At 36.6% G+C, this 22,731-nt stretch overlaps 3 protein-coding genes across 7 annotated transcripts; all 3 read right to left on the bottom strand.

Moving 5' to 3' along the window:
- Nucleotides 1–1,208: 1,208 nt before the first annotated feature.
- LOC113730067 (uncharacterized) lies at nucleotides 1,209–5,026 on the bottom strand. 2 transcript variants are annotated; one of them, XM_027254514.2, is made up of 6 exons: nucleotides 4,178–5,026; nucleotides 3,070–3,686; nucleotides 2,508–2,700; nucleotides 2,268–2,332; nucleotides 1,747–1,957; nucleotides 1,209–1,679 (listed from the first exon to the last, which is right to left on the bottom strand). In XM_027254514.2, the coding sequence occupies exons 1-6, from the start codon at nucleotides 4,319–4,321 to the stop codon at nucleotides 1,317–1,319; spliced, it is 1,593 nt and encodes a 530-aa protein (XP_027110315.1). In that variant the 5' UTR covers nucleotides 4,322–5,026; the 3' UTR covers nucleotides 1,209–1,316. The 2 variants fall into 2 exon arrangements, with proteins under 2 accessions (XP_027110315.1, XP_071934192.1); XM_072078091.1 differs by having other exon boundaries at nucleotides 3,070–3,544; nucleotides 4,178–4,318.
- Nucleotides 5,027–9,826: 4,800 nt separating this feature from the next.
- Nucleotides 9,827–14,759, bottom strand: LOC113730068 (uncharacterized). 2 transcript variants are annotated; one of them, XM_072078092.1, is made up of 7 exons: nucleotides 14,567–14,704; nucleotides 14,138–14,423; nucleotides 12,620–13,194; nucleotides 12,305–12,497; nucleotides 11,739–11,803; nucleotides 11,251–11,461; nucleotides 9,827–10,868 (listed from the first exon to the last, which is right to left on the bottom strand). In XM_072078092.1, the coding sequence occupies exons 2-7, from the start codon at nucleotides 14,321–14,323 to the stop codon at nucleotides 10,506–10,508; spliced, it is 1,593 nt and encodes a 530-aa protein (XP_071934193.1). In that variant the 5' UTR covers nucleotides 14,324–14,423; nucleotides 14,567–14,704; the 3' UTR covers nucleotides 9,827–10,505. The 2 variants fall into 2 exon arrangements, with proteins under 2 accessions (XP_071934193.1, XP_027110317.1); XM_027254516.2 differs by having other exon boundaries at nucleotides 14,138–14,759.
- A 3,098-nt stretch (nucleotides 14,760–17,857) lies between these two features.
- Nucleotides 17,858–22,286, bottom strand: LOC113730069 (uncharacterized). Of its 3 annotated transcripts, XM_072078093.1 has the most exons (8): nucleotides 22,115–22,286; nucleotides 21,134–21,455; nucleotides 20,458–21,032; nucleotides 20,169–20,361; nucleotides 19,932–19,996; nucleotides 19,477–19,687; nucleotides 18,596–18,944; nucleotides 17,858–18,505 (listed from the first exon to the last, which is right to left on the bottom strand). In XM_072078093.1, exons 2-8 carry the CDS (start codon nucleotides 21,302–21,304, stop codon nucleotides 18,498–18,500), a joined length of 1,572 nt encoding a protein of 523 aa, XP_071934194.1. In that variant the 5' UTR covers nucleotides 21,305–21,455; nucleotides 22,115–22,286; the 3' UTR covers nucleotides 17,858–18,497. The 3 variants fall into 3 exon arrangements, with proteins under 3 accessions (XP_071934194.1, XP_027110319.2, XP_027110318.2); XM_027254518.2 differs by having other exon boundaries at nucleotides 17,858–18,944; XM_027254517.2 differs by lacking the exon at nucleotides 22,115–22,286 and having other exon boundaries at nucleotides 17,858–18,944; nucleotides 21,134–21,723.
- Nucleotides 22,287–22,731: the final 445 nt, after the last annotated feature.

Consider the following 22,731-nt stretch of genomic DNA (forward strand, 5'->3'; position numbering starts at 1 on the left):
TTTTCCAGATTTTTTATGAGCACGATTGAGCTTCTATTGCATCATTTTGATATTAGATGCTGTTATGCTTTTGTTGAAATATGCTAGAAAGTTTCATTCTCTCTATGGTGGCTATATGATCTATTCTCAGTAGAGTTTTTAAAGAATTAGTGTCCTATTTATAAGACGTTATAGTTATACTCAATTTTTGGTCATCTTTGACACTTGAATTTTTTTATTTATTTGTTTTTTTTTTGGGCTTGAAGTTTGGACTCTATTCATATTACATTGCTAGATTGATTTTTGACATCATATAATTTCTTAAAGTTTTATTGAAAAATACATAATACATATTAGTGACAATTTTAAATTAGCCATTTTAATGTGTAATGGAATAATTAATTGATTTTAGAATGTAAGAGAAAATCTAGTAAAGTTAACTCATAAACAAAGAGATGAAATTAGGGAGAGGAAAATATGGTCTTATCAAAATAAAAATGGAATAGTGAAAGTGCAAATAACATATGGAGAGTACAAATAACATTACCTTATCTAAATTACTATAACTTTATAAAATCATCCGATTGTATCATTACTTTTCTTTTAATTGTTAGATCAACATACTAAAAACTAATATTCTTTTGAGAATATTTTGACATTCAATTTATATGAAACATTTGAACAATGAAGAACGAGTCAAAATTTATAATGATTAAAACAACAAAATTTAGTCAATTTCATATTAAATTTTATGTATAACTTATACCAGTGATGAAATATATTATGCATGGTGTTGATTTTTGAAAATAATTTTTAAATTAATTTTATTAGGATATAATGGGGAGAAATTCTTTCCATTGCAATGAAGAGGTGTTTAGCCCACTAATCCTCTACTTCCACTCTCATGGGACAATGCTACAGTTCGTGAGTCACGCTAATGGGGTAAATTTTTCAGTTCAATTGACATTGGTGACAAGTCGGATGTTATAGTATCGTGTTAGTATAATTAATATTAGTGCTAATAAATTTATAGGAAAATTAGTAAGTATGTCCCTAAAGCAGTAAGTTTAATCACAAATAGAAATTTACGCTTTCAGTAATCAAACTTACTTACTACTTGACAAATTTTATTTTTCTTTAAATTGAAGGAAAAATTTTGCTTCTTTTTTGAAGAAATCCTCAACCTTTTCAAATTTTAATAAAGACTTCTACCACATGCAAAAAATGAATTAAATTAAAAAAGGTCTATCCATTTTTTATGTGGATTAAAAACGTTAAAAATTGGTTAACGCTTATGGACAAAAAGAGGAAGCAGGCAGAAAGGTAAAAATGCATAACTAGTTATGTTTATTTCGAGCGTCCCAATACTGTTTCTCCAACGTCTCAGCTTGCTTCATTGAATTCTCTTTTCTCTCCAAAATTGAATGAAGAGTTTGTGGATCATAAGGCGGAGGCATTGTGCATGGCGGTGCATCGGATGGACCTCTAACAAAAGTTTCCATCATCATTTCCTTCACCAATCCCTGTGCAGGACAAGCCATAAACTCGGAACAAACTTCGACCGCTTTCGGAGGAACACCTGGCTTGAATTTCAATAGCTTAGCGTATCCGCTCAACAGGTGAAACATGTAGTCATACACGTATTCCATCTTCAACTCCTCTTGTATGAAACTGCTTGCTGCCTTCCCAATGGCTTGTGCCTGTCGTGTATATGAATCTTTGTAAATGAGAAAGGTTGGTCATGGTGCAAATTAAGCCATCAATTACCTCTTGCGGGTGGGTGTTGCCCCAGTCAACAGCATGCTTTAGTGATCTGCACTTGTCATCATTTCTTATCGGCCAGTAATGCTCCAAAGGCATCAAACTTCTTGCAAAAAAATCGTAATAACGTGGCTTCACTAGTAAGGTCAGAGAATCACAGGCGAGAATGTACTTCTCACTCACAGACCATCCAACGCCTTCGATATAGATTTTGTATCTGTATATATGGTTCGGGCAGTTAGGAGTTACAAGATCAAAGTTCAACTAAAGTAGGCAAATAGCAGCTATCATTAAACCTTGAAAAAGAAGGGTCATGTGTAAAAAAAAAAATAAAAAAAAAAACAATGCTACACATCATATCACACACCTTAATAAGAGTGAATTTTGCCCCTTATATTCCAACTAAACTAGTGATTGGCTAGAGTTAATGATTACCATGTACAGAGTAACAAAAAGCCAGAAAAGGGATCAACCACAAGCGAAGACAAGAGATGGCAAGAAGTAATCACCGTAAAGGTCTACTCTACCTGTGTGTGCATTGGCTTGCTAAGTCAGATTGTTTGTAACCTTGCTGCTGCTCACGAATCCAGTCCTATACAAAGTATAATCTGTGAGATCTTTATGCAATTGACCTTTATGTTAAAATCAATTATAATGAAAAAGAAGGATAATTTAGTGACACTGCCAAATTGGACTTAATTCTAGAAACGTGTAACTCCAGTTTAACACTTAAAAATGCATCGCCGAATAGAATGAGGTTGTGGTACCTGAGAGTAAATGCGAGCATTCCAATCCTGTTTGTCTGAAACGTTGCATTTTGCCATATCCAGCCTGTTTCGTGCCACTGCAGGGTTCCCCTTCCAGTAAGCAAGTGGCTCCCTCTCTACCCATCTACTCCTCTCATTCCCTTCTTTTAGATCCTTTGACAATGACTCCCATGGCTTTATATTCAGCTCTGGCCTGCAACATTTTTTCTCACGAGTAAACAAACTTAAACCCCACATTCGTCGATACAGGTAAAGCTAGCTCATAAAAAAGTTTTTCTTCTTCTTCCTCTTTTTTCTTCCAAAAGAAAAGCCTAGAATGAAAATTCAGAACTAAAAGAAAAATGCTCGGCGGTTGAAGTCTTCTCAATGCATTTCTCATCTTCGATCCCACATGAATTTTCACACAAGAATCTTTGTACTGGAATAAAATAGAGGGGTAGTGATCATTAGACGAATCTGTTGCATCGTACGTATATAGCTTTTTCTTCTTTCTTTTTAAGGAAAAAAATTTAAAGAATCTGATTATGTCTGTAGATGCATGCCAAGTATAAGCAAATCGTACCATCCCCAGAATGACCAATCTGGAAAAACAATGTCCAAGGTGGCATCATCTCTACAGTAAGCGAATAACGGCGGCGGGGCCAGTGAATTTGGTCCGCTTTGAACTTCCTTCATGATAGCCGGCCGGTCGTTGCAGTCAAACATGAGTTCCAGATCAGGGAGTTGACCTGGGTACTTGCGCAATAACTGAAGAATCCCCCACAACGTAAAGGTGTCTCTACTATGATGCGACCTCCTGAACTTCTCCACGTAAGCCCTTCCATTGACTATAACCAATCGGAAATGGGCTGTCTTCCTAGCCATGCTCAGCATCTCCAACGTAATTCCTGTTTCTCTCCATGGCCATAGGTCTTCGTGGATCCAACGGAAGTAATCTGGACACGTAGGTTGAGGAGGACTTGTAGCAATGTTCTGATCTTGTACGAGAAGCTGTGATGGGTAGTAATTTGCTGGGCAGGTCCGCTTCGAGATTCCAGCTGTGCAGTTAAGCGGGATTTCAATTTTCTTTACGGGGAATTCATCAGATTGGGTGGTTTTCTTGGTATACTCTCTACTGTGGTAGTTGTGAAATGTTATGCCTGTGAATATGGAATGCTCTGAGTAGTTTTGAGCAATCGACTGCACAAGGTTAAGAAAATTGTAGCGTCAAAATCTAAGTTCTTAATTTTATTTTTTTTTTTTTGGAAGGGAGTTCTTAATTTTTTGTTCGCGTTCTCTAATTAGCATCTAAATCATGGAAAACAAATGGTTTAACTTGAACCTTAATTAAGTTTACCACCATAAATTCTTTACGTAGCTAGCTTGTACAACTGAAAAAAGAAAAAAAAAGGCAACCGTAATTGGTAATTGTGGTAACATTTGGGATTCTGCATAACAAGGAAGGAAAATTCGCACTCAAGAACTTGTGGTGAGTAAAAGAATGCTCAAACGTTTGGTACCACTGTATTATAATAAGGCTGGGTATGATAAGGAAAATGATCAGTCTAACAACACAAATCCCTGTAAAGTGCAAGCACAAGCACAAGGAATGGGGGGATCGACCACAAAGCAGTGAAAGCACAAACAACAAAAAGGAGATGAGTAAAGTATGCAGTGAGAAAGTTACGTACGGAAGCGTCAAGCAGGCGCGTGTAAACAATTGCGGCAATGGAGAGAATGATTAAGAACAAAAGTGGCAGTACAGAAGATCGCCAATAATGCTGATTGCGAAGACGATGCTCTTTTATATGTGCTCTGTCTTTAATTGCCTGCATTCTGCAACTCCGACTCCGACCGATCCGCAGCTTACAATAATGCTTGCGACATTCTACAATAATTTGAATGGTTTCGGAATCTAAGATTTAGATTTGAACAGAGCCATCATGCTTAGAATTTTTGCGAGGTCAACTAATTTTTGGGAAAAACAAGCTGGATCTGGAATTCTATACTGCTGCTAACGGCGAACTGGAAGAAGAAGCCATACGCGACGCCCAAAGAGATAAATCCGAACTGCGCGAAGAAGAGAGAAAAAAAAATAGAGAGAGAGAAAGAGCTTCTTGGAACTTCGGACTTGATTTAGTTGCAGCTCCAGCTTATCGTCTACCGGTTTATGCGGGACGTAGAATCAAATTATTGGCAGGGGATGAGGACACACAGAGAAAATGATTAATGGCAGGGCAGAGGACATACAAAGAAAATGATATGTCATCGGATTGATGACTACGAGTATATCACTACCAATAATTTTTTTGTAAAATTATGAAAAAAAATAAAGAGATTACAGTCTTTTTTTTGTAAAATTATGAAAAAAAAAAAAACAAGGCCTTAACAAAGCAAAGGATGGAAAAAAAGGCCTGAATTTGAAGAAAAACTTTTGAGTAAGGAACCAGCTTCACGGTATTGCCGTTTGTTGGAAAAAAAAAGAAAAAAGAAACCAGCTTCACGTTGAGTCGATGCATTGAATAGTATTGGTATCTTACAAACGAAGAATCTGTCACTTTCTATTTTAGTGCTGCTTTTGTCATTGGGATTTAAAATTTGACACCTCCTCTAGTCCACGCTGACCCGTTTCTATGGATTTCACCCATCGCGGACGTTCTGTTCAAATATACATCACTCACTCTAGTTATCGTTTCTCCTCAAGCAAGTTTTCATGTAGCCCGTACCGAACATATGGAATAAATCATTTTCGTGATCTTGAAGAAAAGATTCTTTTTCCTTTTTGTTTTGAAACACTAAAAAACATAAGATCCCATTTGTATTGCTAGTTTTTAGAGTTTTTATACAGAAATATGGGCCTGTTTGGAACCTGAGTTTTTTGGGAGTTTGTCTAAAACTTTACTGTAGTGCACTGTAGAAGTTTTTGAAAAAATTTTGTAGAAATTTTTGTAAGGTGAAAAATTTTGTAGAAGTTTTTATAAGGTGAAAAATTTCTTTTTTCTTTTTTTTTTCCTTTTCTATTTTTTTTCTCTTTCCCTTTCTTTTTCTTTTTCTTTTTCTTTTTCTTTCCTCTTTCTTTTCTTTCTTCTCTTTTTCTTTTTTTTTTCTTTCCTCTCTCTTTTCTTTCTTCTATTTTTCTTCTTCTTCTTCTTCTTCTTCTTCTTCCCCGTTACCTCCGCCACCCCCAGCAGCCTGCCAGCAACCGCCACCCCTCTCCTCCCTTTCCCCTTCTCCTCCCCTCCCCCCGCCGCCCCCTCTGCCCCGCCTTCCCCCTCCCCCCGCCCCCCGCCTTCCGCCTTCCCCCTGCCCCTGCCCCTGCCCCCCTCTGCCCCATCCCCCTCCCCCTCCTTCCCTCTCCCCCCGCCGCCCCCTCTGCCCCTCCCCACTCCCCCCGCTTTCCCCCTCCCCTGCCGCCCCCCTCTGCCCCTTCCCGCTCCCCCCGCCGCCCCCCTCTGCCCCTTCCCCCTCCCCCCGCGCCCCCTCTGCCCCGCCTTCCGCCTTCCCCCTGCCCCTGCCCCCCTCTGCCCCTTCCCACTCCCCCCGCCTTCCCCCTCCCCCTGCCGCCCCCCTCTGCACCTTCCTGCTCCCCCCGCCGCCCCCCTCTGCCCCTTCCCCCTCCCCCTGCCGCCCCCCTCTGCCCCGCCACCCCCGCCTTCCCTGTCCCCTTCCCGCTTCTCATCCTCTTTCTTTTCTTTCTTTTTTTTTCCCACAGAGAGGTGGGAATGGTGCCGGACGTTGAGAGAAAAAAAAAAGACAAGAGAGGATGATGGCAGGGGAGGAAGAGGGGGAGAGGGAAAAAAAAAGAAGACCGGCACCGGCACCGGAAATTCACGCGGGAACCAGCGACAGAGCCGGCAATGGAGGTGGTGGTGGGAGAGGAATAAGAAGAAAAGAGGAAGGAAATTTTTTTTTTTTGTTGTGTTTTGGATATTTTAAGTGTGTAGGTTAAAAATTTTGGTAAGTTTTTTGGGGTTCCTGTAGCACAAGTTGTTAAAAAACTAGTTTTATACAAACTTGGTAAAAAACCAAGCTTCCAAACAGGGCCATAGGTCCTGTTTGGAACCTTGGTTTTTAGGCAAGTTTGTATAATACTAGTTTTTTAACAACTTTTGCTACAGGAACCCAAAAACTTCTCCCAAAACTTTCGCCCCCTTTCTGAAACATTTTAACAAAACGACGTCGTTTTGGCTGGTTTTTTCCTTTTCAATTCTCAGCAACACAGAAGACTCTTTCCTTTGTTTCTTTCGCTGCACAAAAGTTTTTGATCTTTCTGTTAGTTCTCCGGAGTCGACCTACTTCTATGCCGGAGTCTTCAGTTGATCAGAGCAACGAGAAGCTAAGTGAGTGATTCTCCATTTTGTTGGTGAAACCCATTCGAAAAGCTTCATTGGTCAATTGCGAGTTCAGAAACTGGGCGCAGAGGGAAAGGGGTGGCGAGGCAAAGGGGGAATGGCAGCTTGCTTCCACTGGTGGCGGGCGGGGCTGATTCACTGAGCCTATCCGCTCGCAATCCATATAGGACGTCTTCCTCTGAGCTGGTGAGAGAAGGAGGAAGGGGCAGCGGGGGTGGCGGGGCAAAGGGGAGGGGGAAGGGGCAGAGAAGGTGGCGGGGGGAGGGGGTGGTGTGGCAGCGGGGAGAGGGGGCTGGCGGGGGAAAGGGGTGGCGGGGGAAATGCAGAGGAGAGGAGAAGGGGAAAGGGAGGAGAGAGGGTGGCGGGAGGGGAAAGGAAGAAGAAGAAGAAAGAGAGGAAAGAAAAGAAAAAGGAAAAAAGGAAAAAGAAAGAGAAAGAAAGAAAAAAAAAAAGAAAAGGAAACAAAAATTCACCTTACAAAATTTTTTATCTTACAAAAAACTTCTACAAAAAAATTTTTCACCTTACAAAAACTTTTATAAAATTTTTTCAAAAACTTCTACAGTGCACTACAGTAAAGTTTTAGACAAACTCTCAAAAAACAGGCTCCGTTTGGATTAGCTGTTTTTGGGTTTGTTTTTCAAAAACACCACTGTAGCATTTTGAATCTGAAAAATAAGTCCGTTTGGATTAATTATTTTTGGGGTTGTTTTTCAAAAATTATATGAAAAACTTTTACTGTAGATTTTTTTGGATTATTTTTAGAGGTATTTTTGAAACATATTTTTGAGTATTTTTAGAATATTATAATTTTTATATTTTTATATAAATATACATTTATGCATTTATAATACATTTATATTTACAAATGTATAAATGTGCATTATTATAAATGTATAAATTATAAATGAATATTATATAAATGTATAAATGTATAAATTATAATTTTTATATTTTTATATAAATATGCATTTATGCATTTATAATACATTTATAGATATTTATAAATAAATATATTTATATATTCATATAAAAATATATAAATGTATTATATTATATATAATACATAATATAAATATATTTATAAATGTATAAGTGTATATTATTATAAATGTATAAATTATAAATGAATATTATAAATATATTATAAATTATAAGTGTATATTATTATAAATATATAAATTATAAATGAATATTATAAATGTATAAATTAATATATTATAAATATATATTAATATTATGTAGAAATGTATTTATATAATTAATATAAATGTATATATGTATTGATATTATGTATAAATGTATTATATTATATATAATACATAATATAAATGTATATTTAAATGTATAAGTGTATATTATTAAAAATGTATAAATTATAAATGAATATTATATAAATGTATCAATTAATATATTATAAATATATATTAATATTATGTAGAAATGTATTAATATAATTAATGTAAATGTATACATGTATTAATATTATGTATAAATGTAAAATTAATATTATGTATATTATTATAAATGTATAAATGTATTATATTATATATTATACATAATATAAATGTATATTATAAATATACATAAATATTTATATATTATGTATAAATGTACATTTATATAAATGTATAATATAATATATATTATATTATATATAATATATTATAAATATATAAAAATATATTATAAATAAAATAAAATATTTATAATATGTAAGTATAAATATATAATATTAGAAATGTATAATATATATAATATACATTATTATTAATATAATTTATGTATAATATACATAATTGAAATATACATATTAATATATATTATAAAACAAAATTGAATAAATATATTTATAAATTTATATATAAATAAATGTATTTATATAAATATATAATATTTATTTCAATTGATATAATATATATAATATTATACATAATTGAAATAAATATATTTATATTAATATAATATATATAATATACATAATTGAAATATACATATTAAAATACATAATTGAAATATACATATTAAAATACATAATTAAAATATACAAATTGAAATATACTTATTAAAATATACAAATTAAATATACATAATTGAAATATATTTGGAGTTGTTTTTGATATATTGTTTGGATATGGTGTTTTTGAAGTTGTTTTTGAAATACACATTACTGTAGCATTTGGAATGTGAAAAACAGTTTTTCAAAAACAGGTGCAAAAACACTCAATCCAAACGTAGCCTCAGGTTCCAAACAGGCCCATACTGTAACTATTTGATATATATAAAATAAATAAATTATTAAAAAATATATTCACGAAAAACATAAAAAAGATGATCTAGATGGAAAACAATGGTTTAATACCCCAAAAAAAATATATAAGAGAGGACTCAAAATCCAACTTTTGTCCGAACAAAGGCCCATTTGGCAAGTGAGTTTTTGGATATTTGTTTAAAATTTTACTGTAATTTACTGTAAAAGTTGTAAAAAAAAATTTTTAAGTGTGTAAATTTTTGAATATTTTGAAATGTATACTTTAAAATTTTTAAGAAATTTTTAAAGGTTATTGTATCTAAAATTATTAAAAAATTTGAAACAAACAAACTTGGTCAAAAATTTGCTTAACAAACAAGGCCTATGCACAGACAAGGAAAAGTGATTAATCAGCCACTAGAACCAATAATCTAGCTATGAAATAATATCCAGGACAAAATAAGAAAGAAAACTGAGGAGTACTAGGCTCCTAGGCAAAATAAGAAAGAGAACTAATACAAGGCTCTTCCTCGTTAGCTGGATTGAGTTTTTCAGGGCATGACACCTAAACAGCCATTCTCTAGTATTTTCTAGTTTACGGCATCATCGAAAGCTCAGTCTCAGCTTCGTCGTGTGCTCAAGTTGTTCGTGTGATCTTTTTATATGGCAGGCAGTATTTGCCGGAAAAAAATAGAAGATATCAATAAATGCTTCAGCCACGAGAGAGAGAGAGAGAGTACAGCTGGAAAATACAGAGGATATCAATAAATGCTTTAGCCACAAAATAGAGATAGAGAGAAAGAGGGAGGGAGAACATCAATACAGCTGTCTCTGTTTTCAAGTTCCAATCGAACAGAGATCTCACACGTAACATAATTGAGTAATGATGCTACAGATTACCGGCATTTACCCAAGGTGCTGCTTGTTTCAGAGAAATGGATTGCCCGTAGCCATGTGGGTCTTGAAGATGGGCCTTTCATGTAACGTCCGTAGCTGTGCGCGTGGTCCACAGCCATAAGCCTCGCTACCCATGATCCATACACCAAATTCCGGCCTAAAAGTCTCAATTTCAAAAAATAATTCACCACCAAGGCCTCCGTCTGTCTGACACAGCATTGCTCAAGCGTGCGAAGCCCTCCCCTGTTATCTGTTATCGTCTGTGACTGACATCGCATCCCACAGTCAAACTTCACGTTCGTCTGCTATTTAATGGAACTTCAATTCGGCCTGCATGCTCCAAATACTCTCTATAAACTGTAAAATATACACTTGCTGCTGCAATGATTGAACAAAGACATCTGCTCGGTTGGTTTCGGGATGTATATCTTTTGACTAAAAACCTGAATGTGCACCATTTTCTATGCTAATGCACATTTTTATATATAAACAGGATGCAAAGAAAACTTGCTCTAAACCCTAATCACGCTTGCTTCTATGATCCCAGTACTGTTGTTCCCATGTCTCTGCCTGCTTTATTGATCTTTGTTTTCTGTCAATTATAGAATGAAACGTTGCGGGGTCATAAGGAGGCGGTATGACGCAAGGAGTTTCGCTGCTGGGGCCTCTAACTGTGGAATCCATCATGAACTTCTTCTCAAATCCCTTTGCAGGGCAAGCCATCAATTCTGAACAAAGTTCAATAGCTTTTGGAGGAACACTAGGCTTGTATTTGAGAAGCTTTGCGTACCCATTCAATAGATGAAACATGTAATCGTAGACAAAATCCATTTTCAGATCATCTTGAACAAACTTACTTGCAGCTTTACCAATGGTCTGCGCCTGTGATATAAGTCAAGCAAAACACAGTCCTTAAATAAATCTGCTCAATAGCTTGTTATCAAGATTCTGTTAGAATGACCACAACAATGGTAAGATAAAAACACACAAGTTCCACAAGCAAATGGAAGGAGTAACTAATTTTCTATACTCTGATCCAAGCAAAACTATCAAATTAGTTAAGCATTTTCAGAATCACTGTTAAACTACTGCTATCAATTAACATGTCAACTATCAAAAGGCTAGCCTTGATTTCAAATAGTGATAAATGAACATGCAGCAGAACCTCAAGCCGATCAATATAAATTTTCCTCCCATATAAGCTATAATGGGACAAAAAGAGATGCAGTTTGAATCTTGCAAGTGCTCTGAATCAAGAGCTTACCTTCTCCTCATTGCTACTTCCCCAGTCAACAGCATACTTTATAGATCGACACTTGCCATCATCCCTTATGGGCCAGTAGTGTTGTAAAGGCATCAAACCTCTTGTAAAGAAATCATAGTATCGAGGCTTCACTACTAAAGTTACAGAATCACAGGCCAAAATGTACTTCTCACTGACAGACCATGCAGATCCTTCAATATAGATTTTATATCTGCATCGTTCAGAGAGGAGGGGGGAATCAATTGAATTCTGGATTAAGTAGACAAAGCAGCGCATAAGTGATAAAACCATTGTGCGAATGCTTGACATGCATATGTTTGAGCAATCTATTCAAGCGCGCACCAACCACATAAATAATAACTAAAAAGAGGAGATGTCATATAGAAGATTTTTTTTTGGGGAGGGGAGGGGGGCTTTGGAAATGGAAAAATGAGCAACAGTTCCCGGGTAAAATGAAGACATCAAAGCCAATTTAAATCATCTCATACTTGTGGATGCATTGGCTTGCCAAGTCGGACTGTTTGTAACCTTGTTGCTGTTCCTGAATCCAGTCCTGTTAGAGTATAGAATGTCATAATTGTTAGCACTAATAGTTTGTCAGTAATAGTTTCTAGATCTCTTCTACAAGTTTGGAAAAATCCATCTTAGATGCAAATTGGCAGTAACTAAAGAATGGTGCTTTCTATGGAAAATCTAGTGATGATTCCTCGTTCATATGATAAAACAAGTGCAAGTTGAGGTCTTCCATGTATGAGAGGCCAATTTTAGAAAATGGCAAATCCACCAGAAATATTACCAAATAACGTGTCTTTCCTCGTGGATACACACCTTCGCTTAACCGAAGCCTTCCAGAATTAAGTTACATAGCTAAACTGTTCAATTTTAGAGTGTGCCATTTTGCATTTGATCATAGAACAAATCAAGAATATTTTTGTACTATGGCTACAATGCAGAACTGCTTATACAAGATGTGTAAAATCTTAACTAGTTTTTGCAATGCAAGCTTCTCGATGATGTAAACTTTGTCCGGGTATGCAAAAACTAAAACCATTACCTGAGCATAAACACGAGCACCCCAGTCCTGTTTGTCTGAAGCATTACATTTGAGCAAGTCCATCCTGGTTTCTGCAACATGGGGGTTGCCCTTCCAATAAGCATACGGTTCCCTATCCACCCATCTACTCCTTTCATTCCCTCGTTTAAGATCCTTGGACAAAGCCTCCCAAGGCTTTACATTGATTTCAGGCCTGGAAATTGTTGTTCCATTAAAGAAAAATCAAAATTAGCTCACCAGGAATCCTGATTGATTGTGCTGTTGTAACCACAGAAACGCCTACAACAATGCAATGGAACAAAATAAAGTTCGTACCAACCCCAGAATGACCAATCTGGAAAAACAATGTCCAATGTGGTATCATCCCCGCAATAGCGAAACAAAGGGGGCGGAGCCGTAGCATTGGGCCCATGGTAAGTATCTTTCTTGATAACTGGCCAGTCAACGCAGTCAAACATGAGATCCAAGTCAGGAACTTGACCCGGGTACCTTCTTAGCAGCTGTAAAATCCCCCATAGAGTAAAAGTGTCTCTACTTTGAAATGCTTTTTGATAGGTCTCCACATAAGCTGTTCCGTTGAGTATTACCAGTCGAAAATTGGCCGTCTTGGAAGCCGTCTTCACCATGGCTCTTGTAATCCCAGTCTCCCTCCAGGGCCATAGATCTTCATGGATCCAACGGAAGTAGTCCGGACACGTCAGCTGTGTTGTGGTTGAAGCGGGGTGAGGGTTTGGTTTTGAAAATTTTGATGGGTAGTAATTGGGCGGGCACGTCCGGGTAGCGTCACCCAGTGAACAATTCAGCGGGATTTCAAGTTTATGTCTATGGTTTTTGGGGTTTACGGGGATGGTGGCAAAACTTGATTTCTTTGGGGAATTTACAGAGAGTGACTGCCAATAGTGAAATCGAGTATGAGATGGTAGTAGCAAGTGAATAAAACAAACATTGAGAGAAATCCTACTCCACGTCAAAACAATTCAAAAAACAGAACTAGAAAATGGGAAAAACAGACACCGGAAGAAGAAACCAAGACTATAAGTGAAATGGAAAAAAAAAAAAAGATCAACAGTATATTATCACATTAATGAATAACTTATCATTTATTTTTTTGGAGCAAATTTTATCTAAAAAAATTTAATGCACGTTCGCCAAGTTGAATGCTAAATTGAATTATCAAACCACGAGTATATTTGAATATATATCACTAAAAAGTTCATCAATTATTTCATGAAACAAATTTTATTTAGGAAGTTTAGTATCATTTAATATATTCATATGTTCTTGTTTTATTATCAAACATGTCTGAATTAAGATCTGGATTCTTATAGATTAAGTTTAAGTGACGAAATAGGATATGAAACAGGACCTTAATCTCAAAATTTGCAATATTCAAATGCAACCATGAAAATATGAATAACTTACCTCTTTCACAACTATAACTTGAAAAAAAAAAAAAAAAAAAACCTGCATACCGTATTTACTTTGTTATCAGTTCAATGCGTTAACTTCTCTTTAACCAAAAAAATAAAAATAAAAATTGTGATGAATTAGCACCGCAAAAAGGTTTTTACAGTTTTACTGTCCAATAAATTGTACGGAAAATAAAAAAGTAAAAAACTCTAGGTACAGTAATAAATACGAGTACGATGCAACAAATTCCAAAAATTTTCAAGTTATTCTTGCAGGGTGATAGGCGTCAGAGACAGATGAGCACAATGTACTCTGCGGCAGTGAATTATAGTACTTCAGTAGCAGAAGACTAGAAATCTGACGGCTTGTCAATTGTGATACTTACTGTAGCAGAAGCACTAGAAATCTGTTAAAAGTACTTACAGTAGCAGAAGAATCCAGGAAACGCGTCGAGAAGAAGGCTCCGATGCACAGAAGAATCAAGAAAAATATCGCCAGAGACGATCTGGCTACAGTGTTCTTAGCTAGCAGTCTTGGAAGCCCGATCTTCTCAGCGGAATGCCTATACTGCCCTGATCCGTTCAGCATACTCTGCACTTGCTCCCTCATCCTTTACCACCTCAGTTTTATCTCAGCAACCTCTCAGCCGGCAAAACTTCTCCCGTCCTCTTGCCCTTTTTAAGCTGCTTAGCTGAATATATTTGCCTTGCTAGCCACCAATCGAAGAAAAATTTGCAATGGTTTTTTGAGATTAGCGTGAAACAAAAGGGAAAAAAGAAGACTTTGAATTTGAGATGCAGCTTTACACCGACACTGGCCCAGAAGGCAAAAAAGTGATAAGAAAAGAATTACTAGTATATGATGAAGGATGATGCTGCCCAGCCAATTGCCTAACTCTGTGGTTTCTTTACCAGGCCAACCCTCTAAGTAACTGTACAGCGGAGAAGAGAAAACAGTAGAAGACGAGAGAAGTATTGATCAAAAAAATTGCCGTTTGGAAACTCTAGGGATTAGAGAGGATTAAGCAAAAAAAAAAAAAAAGGATGCGTTTTGGCGAAAGTTCTCGAGGGTAGCTTAGAAAAACAACACGGGACCCAAAACGTGACGTAGTGCGAGTCTCGTGATTCCTGGCGACTTTGATTTTTCTCACATCAACAATCAAAGCCGAATTTGGGTTTGGGGTTGCCATTCCACGTCAGTTCTGGGAGGTTTGAGTGTGGGTTTATAAGTCCTCGAAAGGACTTTAAGAGTTACCGATTTTTTAAATTTTTTCTGGATTTAGATTTATAAAAGCTTATAGGATTTATAATACTACTAATTTACTACTCCTATTATTTGTATATTTTATCCATTCATTAAAGTAGTGTCCGTTGAGATCCTAAGGACTAGTTTATTAATACTTTGCTAAATTGTGTGTTTCTCCGAATTTTTATAAATTTTACCCGAGATTATTTGGAAGATACCAAATTTGTTACCCGAGATTAAACTACACTCTATTGCAGTACAGAAAGTTGTCTTTTTTATTGGGGGAGGTAAAGATCATCTATCTAAATGTCTACAAAAGCGAATAATTTTGGATTGTCCATTATTTTATTTTATTTACATCTTATTTACACACACAGAATTGCTTGTATTATTAACACATTTCCTAATCACTTTTTTATTTCACATACATTATATCAAAAAAATGGTACAATATTTTTTTATAAAATTATTTTAAATAATTTACAATCCAAACACACCCGCAACTATTTCGAACAGTAGTGTACCGAAAAAATATCACCTGAACAAATTTTCTACTTTTTTCAACAGCCTGAATCAGACTTTTGTTGTTTTATAAACCTAATCCCAGAATTAACCTCAAAAGCCGGCAACTCTTGAGGCAATCCCAGGGACTTATAACAAACAAATTTTCTACTCAACCTAGACTTATAACAGGATTTGAATCCTCTATTTGACTTGTTCAAAAAAAAAAAAAATCATCTATTTGACCATGGATAAGCTGCTTCTCACGGAACTAGTGTACTTGCATCATTGTATGTTAACACTAGAAAATTGTTCATCAGAATCTATTAATAATGCTAACTCACCGGGTGGGTATGACGTGTGCTCTGGAAAGGAACGGAGTTTCTTAACGCCGACGAAACGACTTACCGGACGTGGCCTTTGTTCCTGTTCACCTTGCCTATCGCTGGAATCGTTTAAACTAGTATTTTAAAACATATAGTAGTAGTATTTTAAAACAATCTCCCGGAGAGAAGATGAACAGCTGTAATATGTACTGAGAATAACTATCGACACTGTTGAAAGTGTTTAACAGCTTTAATGACCAGATGTTAGTCCCGTAATGGGGTAATTATTACCAAACACATTATTGAAGATTTTCCATATTCACCAAATCTGACTCATTTATTGATCTGTCAGAGATGGAGGCAAGACAAAAATTATGGGACCCATTTTTTGAATTTGGTGTCTACAAGACTATTGGGCAAAAAAATAAAAAATAGATAAAGGAAAGCGAGCCAAGACCAAGAGGCAACAAGTGTGGGTGGGATGACTTGTGATTGGTGTAATTGGTCTTTGGTGTGATAGTCATCAAGAGCAGAGCGTCTTATAATTCTTTGGCACATGATGAGGTTTAAATCTCGTCTGATGCATTAAAAGAAAGCATAATGAAGCGTATTTAAAATATTATTTAAAATAATTAATTTAACATTTTTTATAATGTAATATATATATAAAATAAAAAATAAATTAAAAATGTATTTCAGATGATATTTTGCAAACAAGGTAAATCTCCACTTGTCTGATTTCGAGACAACTCTAAAAAAAGAAGTTATGACTGGTGTGAGCAACTGTTAAAAAAAAAAAATCAGAAATCAAACTTAAACAAGAGAAGTATAAAATGGTAAAGGCAGAAAGTGTGAATGCAAAAGGTCAATGTGACTTGGAGCCGGAAACGAAGAATGTTTTCTTTTTTTTTTAACAAGAAAATTCGTAACTACTATCTAAGAGTGTATCCTGAATAAATTTTGTTTCGTATAATAATCTACTAATCACAATGGGGGATTTTGCACTTGATGTATCAGGAGAGATTCGTATTTAAATTAGTAAAAAAAGTGACACCAACTCCCTCCGAGCAAAGCGAAACTATTATTAGAAACGTATTATTGGTGCTTCGTGGAGACGGCTGTCAAAAGCTCGTGACAAGTGGAGATTGATTGTAGGCTGGGTGGGGAATCCCGGATGCACGTTTTGATAGACAGCAAAGTATGTACATATAGGAGCAGTACGAGTATAGAGTAAATGTAAAGATGGCCCCTCTACCGTGTAGGCGCTTATTCTTTCTATCAATATAAAATTGAACAGTTTTGCTCAAAAAATAAAATGAAAAGAGCAAAGTGAAACTACGGCAATAAAATTTTAAAAGGTTACATTCGAGTGGCCTTCCAATTCCCACAGTCTTTGTTGGAGTCCCCACGAGCTAGGTCAACTAACGTTAAAAAAATATATACTAACTAATTAGATTCAACCACCGCTGCCAAAGCATTAAAGCTTGGTGCGGTGGAAGGTCAAGGGTTCAAACTTTATCTCCCATTAATTGTCACTTTAAGTGGCTCTGTTTAATAAATCTAGACGAGTATATAGTGCATTCGTCTGATCCGGTAATAGTTTAGTTTCTTTTAAATTACCTTTGTGTCTCTTCAGATCATCTCCTCTTAGTATAAGATAAAATAGGTTATATAACAGTTATCATCTCAAAAAAAAAAAAAGTTAGATTCATTTATATCTTGTATGTTTTAAACACTATCCCAAAATTAACAAAAAAAAGTGAAAAAATTATATCGCATCAAAAAGAATAGAAGATTTTTTTTATCATATATTTTGCACTTTGCACAATTTCTCTTTTAATTTAAATAGAAGCACTTCTTCTGTGTTGCAAAGAAAAAAATGATAAAAGAAATATGTTTGCTCATTGTTTTCCCGTATTTGATTTAATCACTAAATAGCGTACAATTTGCTTTGGAACCTTTCATTTCATTTTCCTCGTTTAATTATGGCAATTTTTACACTATAAATCTGCATTTTCCCTCGTTGAACCTTTCATTTTTCACTTTGACTGAAAATAGCGTACGGGAGAACTACCAAAAGAGATACTGCAGACTTGAAATTCTGAGACCTCGACGGGACTACGACTACACAAAAATAATAATGTATGTTCCGAGTAACTATTCCTCCAGAATATTGCCACGACTACATAAAAATAATAAAATATGTTCCAAGTAACTATTCCTCCAGAACATCGCCTGCTCTTTCAGCTTCAGCTGCTGGATCTTGGACGCAATCACCTGAGAGGATGTACCTCCATTGTTGGAAATCTCAGTTGGCAAGGTCAGCATGGAAGAATCTGTAAGTGAATGTGCTGCTGCCATTGATTTCCAAAGCCAAGTTGTGAGCATGTTGCAGGTAGGACTTGGAGCGGACCGAGAATGTTATAGTTTGCACTTGCACAAGGATCTTTTGATCTGTCTCAACCCTCAATTTGTCCAGCAACTATCCGACAGGAAGGATCCAAGATCTTGCAGGCTCACACATTTCTATCTTTTTTGTTTCTGAAAGGCAATATGTGAATAAAGAGAATAAGGACATCCATATCTCTGTCTGCACTTTATGTATGAGATCAAGAATTGGCTATCTAGCGTTCCATCGTAATTAAGATCCATCTCTGTGGAGAGCTGAATGAACAAAGAAACCTGGTTCCCTTTGTGATGCACATCTTTTGCTATAAGTCTGAAAATACACACCTTTTTCAGTGTCATGCTCATTTTTGTAAACGAACAGGATGAAAAGAAGATATAATCTACTCCTAAACATGCTCACTTCTTTGATCCCAGTAATGTCGTTCCCATGTCTCTACTTGCTTTATCGAGTTTCGCTTTCTGTCAATAATAGAATGAAGAGGTGCAGGGTCATAAGGAGGCGGCATGACGCAAGGAGTTTCACTGCTAGGACCTCTAACTGTGGAATCCATCATGAACTTCTTCTCCTGACCTTGAGCAGGGCAAGCCATCGATTCAGAACAAAGTTCAATTGCTTTTGGAGGGACGCTAGGCTTGTATTTTAGAAGCTTCGCATACTCACGCAAGAGATGAAACATGTAATCATAGACAAAGTCCATTTTCAGCTCGTCTTGAACAAAATTACTTGCTGCCTTGCCAATGGCTTGCGCCTGTTATATACATCAACCAAAAATAGTATCAATATATCTGCTCAAGAGCCCTTTTTTTCCCCTAGCAGAGAAGTGGGATTTAAGAAGAGGGGGAGGGGCATGGGAATTAGAATCCAAGACGTCTAATTCCTGGGGCCTCAACATTAGCCAACTGACAAGCTTGTTATCATGACGTTTTTATTATATAGAGATGCAACACTGGCACAAAGCACACAAGTTTCGAAACCATTAACTTAAAATTCTTCCCATTAGGTGAAGAAAGAAATGACAGATTATTTATCCTCACTGACAGATTCAAGCAAAACTGCCAATTAGATAAAAATTCTGAGAGTTATGTATCAAGATGTCAAATCTGCAAAGAGGTTAACCCCTGATTTCAGATGATGATAAATCTCCAAAGAGATTAACCCCTGATTGATCAATCAAAGTGCAGCAGAATCTGAAGCCAACGATTAATACTTTCCTGCCATATAAGCAATGATCAACCAAGTCGTAGTCTGAATATTGCAAATAATATGGATCAAGAAATTACCTTTTCTATTTTGTTATTTCCCCAGTCAACAGCATGCTTTATAGCTCTGCACTTGTTATCCTCCCTTATGGGCCAGTAGTGTTGCAAAGGCATCAAACCTCTAGTGAAGAAATCATAATATTGTGGCGTCACTAGCAAAGTTACAGAATCACAGGCCAATATGTATTTCTCACTGACCGACCAAGCAGATCCTTCTATGTAGATTTTATATCTGTACAATTCAAACAAGGAAGGAATGAATTCAATTCTGGATGAAGTGAGCACAAAGAAACGTACGAAGATACTAGAGATGCATATATGCGTCAAGCGCGGGCCAACTACACAAGTAATATCCAGAAAGGACGAAAGGAAGAGGCATCACAATAGAAGACATGGAATTTGGGAAATGACAAAAAAAAGCAACAAATTTCCAGGTCAAGAAGGAGACATAATTTAAACTAGTTACTCTCATATACCTGTGGATGCATTGGCTTGCCAAGTCGGACTTTTTGTAACCTTGCTGCTGTTCCCGACCCCAGTCCTGTGAATGTGGAGAAATGCCAAAAAGCTTTTAATAACTAACTAGTGCTAAGTACAAACTGCCTCCAGTCTTTACTATAATGCGATCTATCTCATCACCTAAATAAAAGCATATTTATGGCTACATAATACTCCAATAGTTGTTGCCACGTATGTAAAATCGTGGTTATTACCTGAGCATAAATACGAGCATTCCAATCCTGTTGGTCTGAAATGTTACACTTGAGCAAGTCCATCCTCTTTTCTGCAACTTGAGGGTTGCCCTTCCAGTAAGCATACGGCTCCCTATCCACCCATCTACTCCTCTCATTCCCTTCTTTCAGATCCTTAGACAGAGCCTCCCAAGGCTTAATATTGATTTCAGGCCTGAAAATAAATCGTTCCATTAAGAGGAGAAAAATAAAATCTGTCAAACAACCCCAGAATGAATAAATAAATAAAATAAATAAACGAAGTCCGTACCAACCCCAGAATGACCAATCGGGAAAAACAATGTCCAACGTGGTATCGTTAGCGCAGTAGCGGAACAAAGGCGGCGGGGCCGTGGCGTTGGCCCCAGAGTGAGAATCTTTATTGATGACGGGCCAGTCAACGCAGTCAAACATGAGGTCCAAATCAGGGACTTGGCCCGGGTACCTCCTTAGCAGCTGTAAAATCCCCCACAGAGTAAAAGTGTCTCTGGTTTGGAATGCTTTCTCATAGGTCTCCACGAACGCCGTTCCATTCACTATTACCAGTCGGAAATTGGCCGTCCTGTTGGCCATGTTCACCATGGCTTCTGTAATCCCGGTCTCCTTCCAGGGCGATAGATCTTCGTGGATCCAACGGAAGAAGTCCGGACACATGGGCTGCGTTGCTGCTGATGGAGGGTCAGGATTCCGTGCTGAATACCGTGGTGGATAGTAATTGGCTGGGCAGGTCAGGGTAGCATCACCTAGTGAACAATTGAGCGGGATTTCGACTTGTTTATTCCCGGGTTGATTATGTGATGTTATGGCGGAAAAAGTTGATTTCTTTAGGGAATTTATGGAGAGTGACTGCAAGTTGTGAAATTGAGTATGAGATACTGGTACATAACGCGCGCAGCATCAAGAACACAAACTATGAGAAGTGCTGAGGAGGGAGGTCTAGTACTTACAATAACAGAAGAATCCAGCACACGCGTAGAGAAGAAGGCCCCGATGCATAGAAGAATCAAGAGAAATATCCCTATAGTGTTCTTAGCTAGCACCTTTGGAAGCCAAATCTTCTCCCAGGAAGGCCTATGTACCCCTGATCCATTCAGCATGCTTTGCCCTTGCTCCCTCATCTTTACCTCCCTCCTTTAGTTTATGCCACTGCAACCTTTCAGCTTCCAAACCTTCTGCCAGGTTACTTTAACAACCTAGCTGCTTAGCTGAAAAGAGTTTTGTTGACCACCAAAAGCCAATAACAATTCTGCAGCGGTTTTCTGTGTTTAGCTGGAAAAAAAAGGGGAAAAGGAAAAGAAGAAAACGATAAGCAGCAGATACACAGACACTAGCCAGAAAGAAAAAGATCTGCTGCTATCAAAGAGGATTAAGCGGGAAGGATTGCTTCGATTGAGTGAGTAATGCGCCTCCGGAACTGAGGCGTGCAATCGAATTTTGGGGATTTCTGTTAATGTCCATTACAGATTAAACAGTCTTTGTCCAAATTCTAAAAGATTCATTATCTAGATAACCAACTTGTTCTAGAATTATTATGGAATGTTACTACATTTTTGAATCAGAAATTCATATGAATTTGTTTAGCATCCAGAAAGTACAAAAGAATGAACGACAGCGCAGAGAATTACACGAGTGTTTAAAGCATTTATTTAGAGTCCTCTAATGTCTGTAATGGAAAATTTTCGAAATGTGCCATCTCTAATGAGCTGAAAATATAAATGCTAATCTATAAACTCCACCTGTTTTCTACTCAAACCCGGCCTCTTTAACATTTCCATCCTCTATTTTACCATGGCTAAAAACTGCATTACTTGCATCGTTGATAGTTAACAATAATAAATTGGTTACCGAAATCTACTCATGCTAATTCACCGAGTATGGCCTCTGTGCTGGAAAGCGATGGAGTTTATTAATAATAGAAACTGACTTACTGGATATGGCCTTTACTCCTGTTCCCCTTCCTCGCTGCTGGAATAGAGAGTCTGTTGCTAACGATCTCCCGGAAAGAGGCTGATTAGCTGCATATGTGAATGGAAGAACTATGAATGCGTAATTGTTGCTTTAATGACCAGATGTTCATTATGTAATGGAGTAGCATTTACCAAACATAGAAGACTTTCCTATTGACAAAATCTCCCACCCTATTTATTAGTCAAGCGAGAGACGGAGTTGAGACGAAATATGTGGGACAAAGACTTTCGTGTCGACACCAGACTTTTGTATTAACCCTGACTCTGTTTGGATCTCCTGTTTTTGGAGTGTTTTTTAAAAATTAATTTTTCAAATACAATAAAAGTTACAACAAAGTACTCTAAAAGATAATCTAAAAATTAGTTTAAATTTTTTTAAAATTTTACCAAATATCTCATAATAAAGTGCCAATAAAAAATATTTCAAAATATTTTCTAAAAATATTTGCTACAGCAAAGTTTTTCAAAAACACCCCCAAAAACAGTTAATCCAATAAACTGTTTGGATTAGCTATTTGTGGATGCGTTTTTGAAAAACTTTACTGTAGCAGTGTATATGAAAAAAAAAATTGAATTGT

The sequence above is a fragment of the Coffea arabica genome, chromosome 2e (assembly GCF_036785885.1).
Source record: "Coffea arabica cultivar ET-39 chromosome 2e, Coffea Arabica ET-39 HiFi, whole genome shotgun sequence".
NCBI lineage: Eukaryota > Viridiplantae > Streptophyta > Magnoliopsida > Gentianales > Rubiaceae > Coffea > Coffea arabica.

Excerpts from the sequence above, each read along its gene's own strand:
- LOC113730067 (XM_027254514.2), bottom strand. The coding sequence starts at position 4,321 with ATGCAGGCAATTAAAGACAGAGCACATATAAAAGAGCATCGTCTTCGC. Across the intron at positions 3,687-4,177 it reads CGCGCCTGCTTGACGCTTCC|TCGATTGCTCAAAACTACTC; the intron begins GTACGTAACTTT and ends AACCTTGTGCAG. Across the intron at positions 2,701-3,069 it reads GATTGGTCATTCTGGGGATG|GCCAGAGCTGAATATAAAGC; the intron begins GTACGATTTGCT and ends AAAATGTTGCAG.
- LOC113730068 (XM_027254516.2), bottom strand. The coding sequence starts at position 14,323 with ATGAGGGAGCAAGTGCAGAGTATGCTGAACGGATCAGGGCAGTATAGG. Across the intron at positions 13,195-14,137 it reads TCCTGGATTCTTCTGCTACT|TCACTCTCTGTAAATTCCCC; the intron begins GTAAGTACTTTT and ends CACTATTGGCAG. Across the intron at positions 11,462-11,738 it reads GCAAGCCAATGCATCCACAA|ATATAAAATCTATATTGAAG; the intron begins GTATGAGATGAT and ends TGAACGATGCAG.
- LOC113730069 (XM_027254518.2), bottom strand. The coding sequence starts at position 21,304 with ATGAGGGAGCAAGGGCAAAGCATGCTGAATGGATCAGGGGTACATAGG. Across the intron at positions 21,033-21,133 it reads TGCTGGATTCTTCTGTTATT|TCACTCTCCATAAATTCCCT; the intron begins GTAAGTACTAGA and ends CACAACTTGCAG. Across the intron at positions 18,945-19,476 it reads GAAATAACAAAATAGAAAAG|GCGCAAGCCATTGGCAAGGC; the intron begins GTAATTTCTTGA and ends TGTATATAACAG.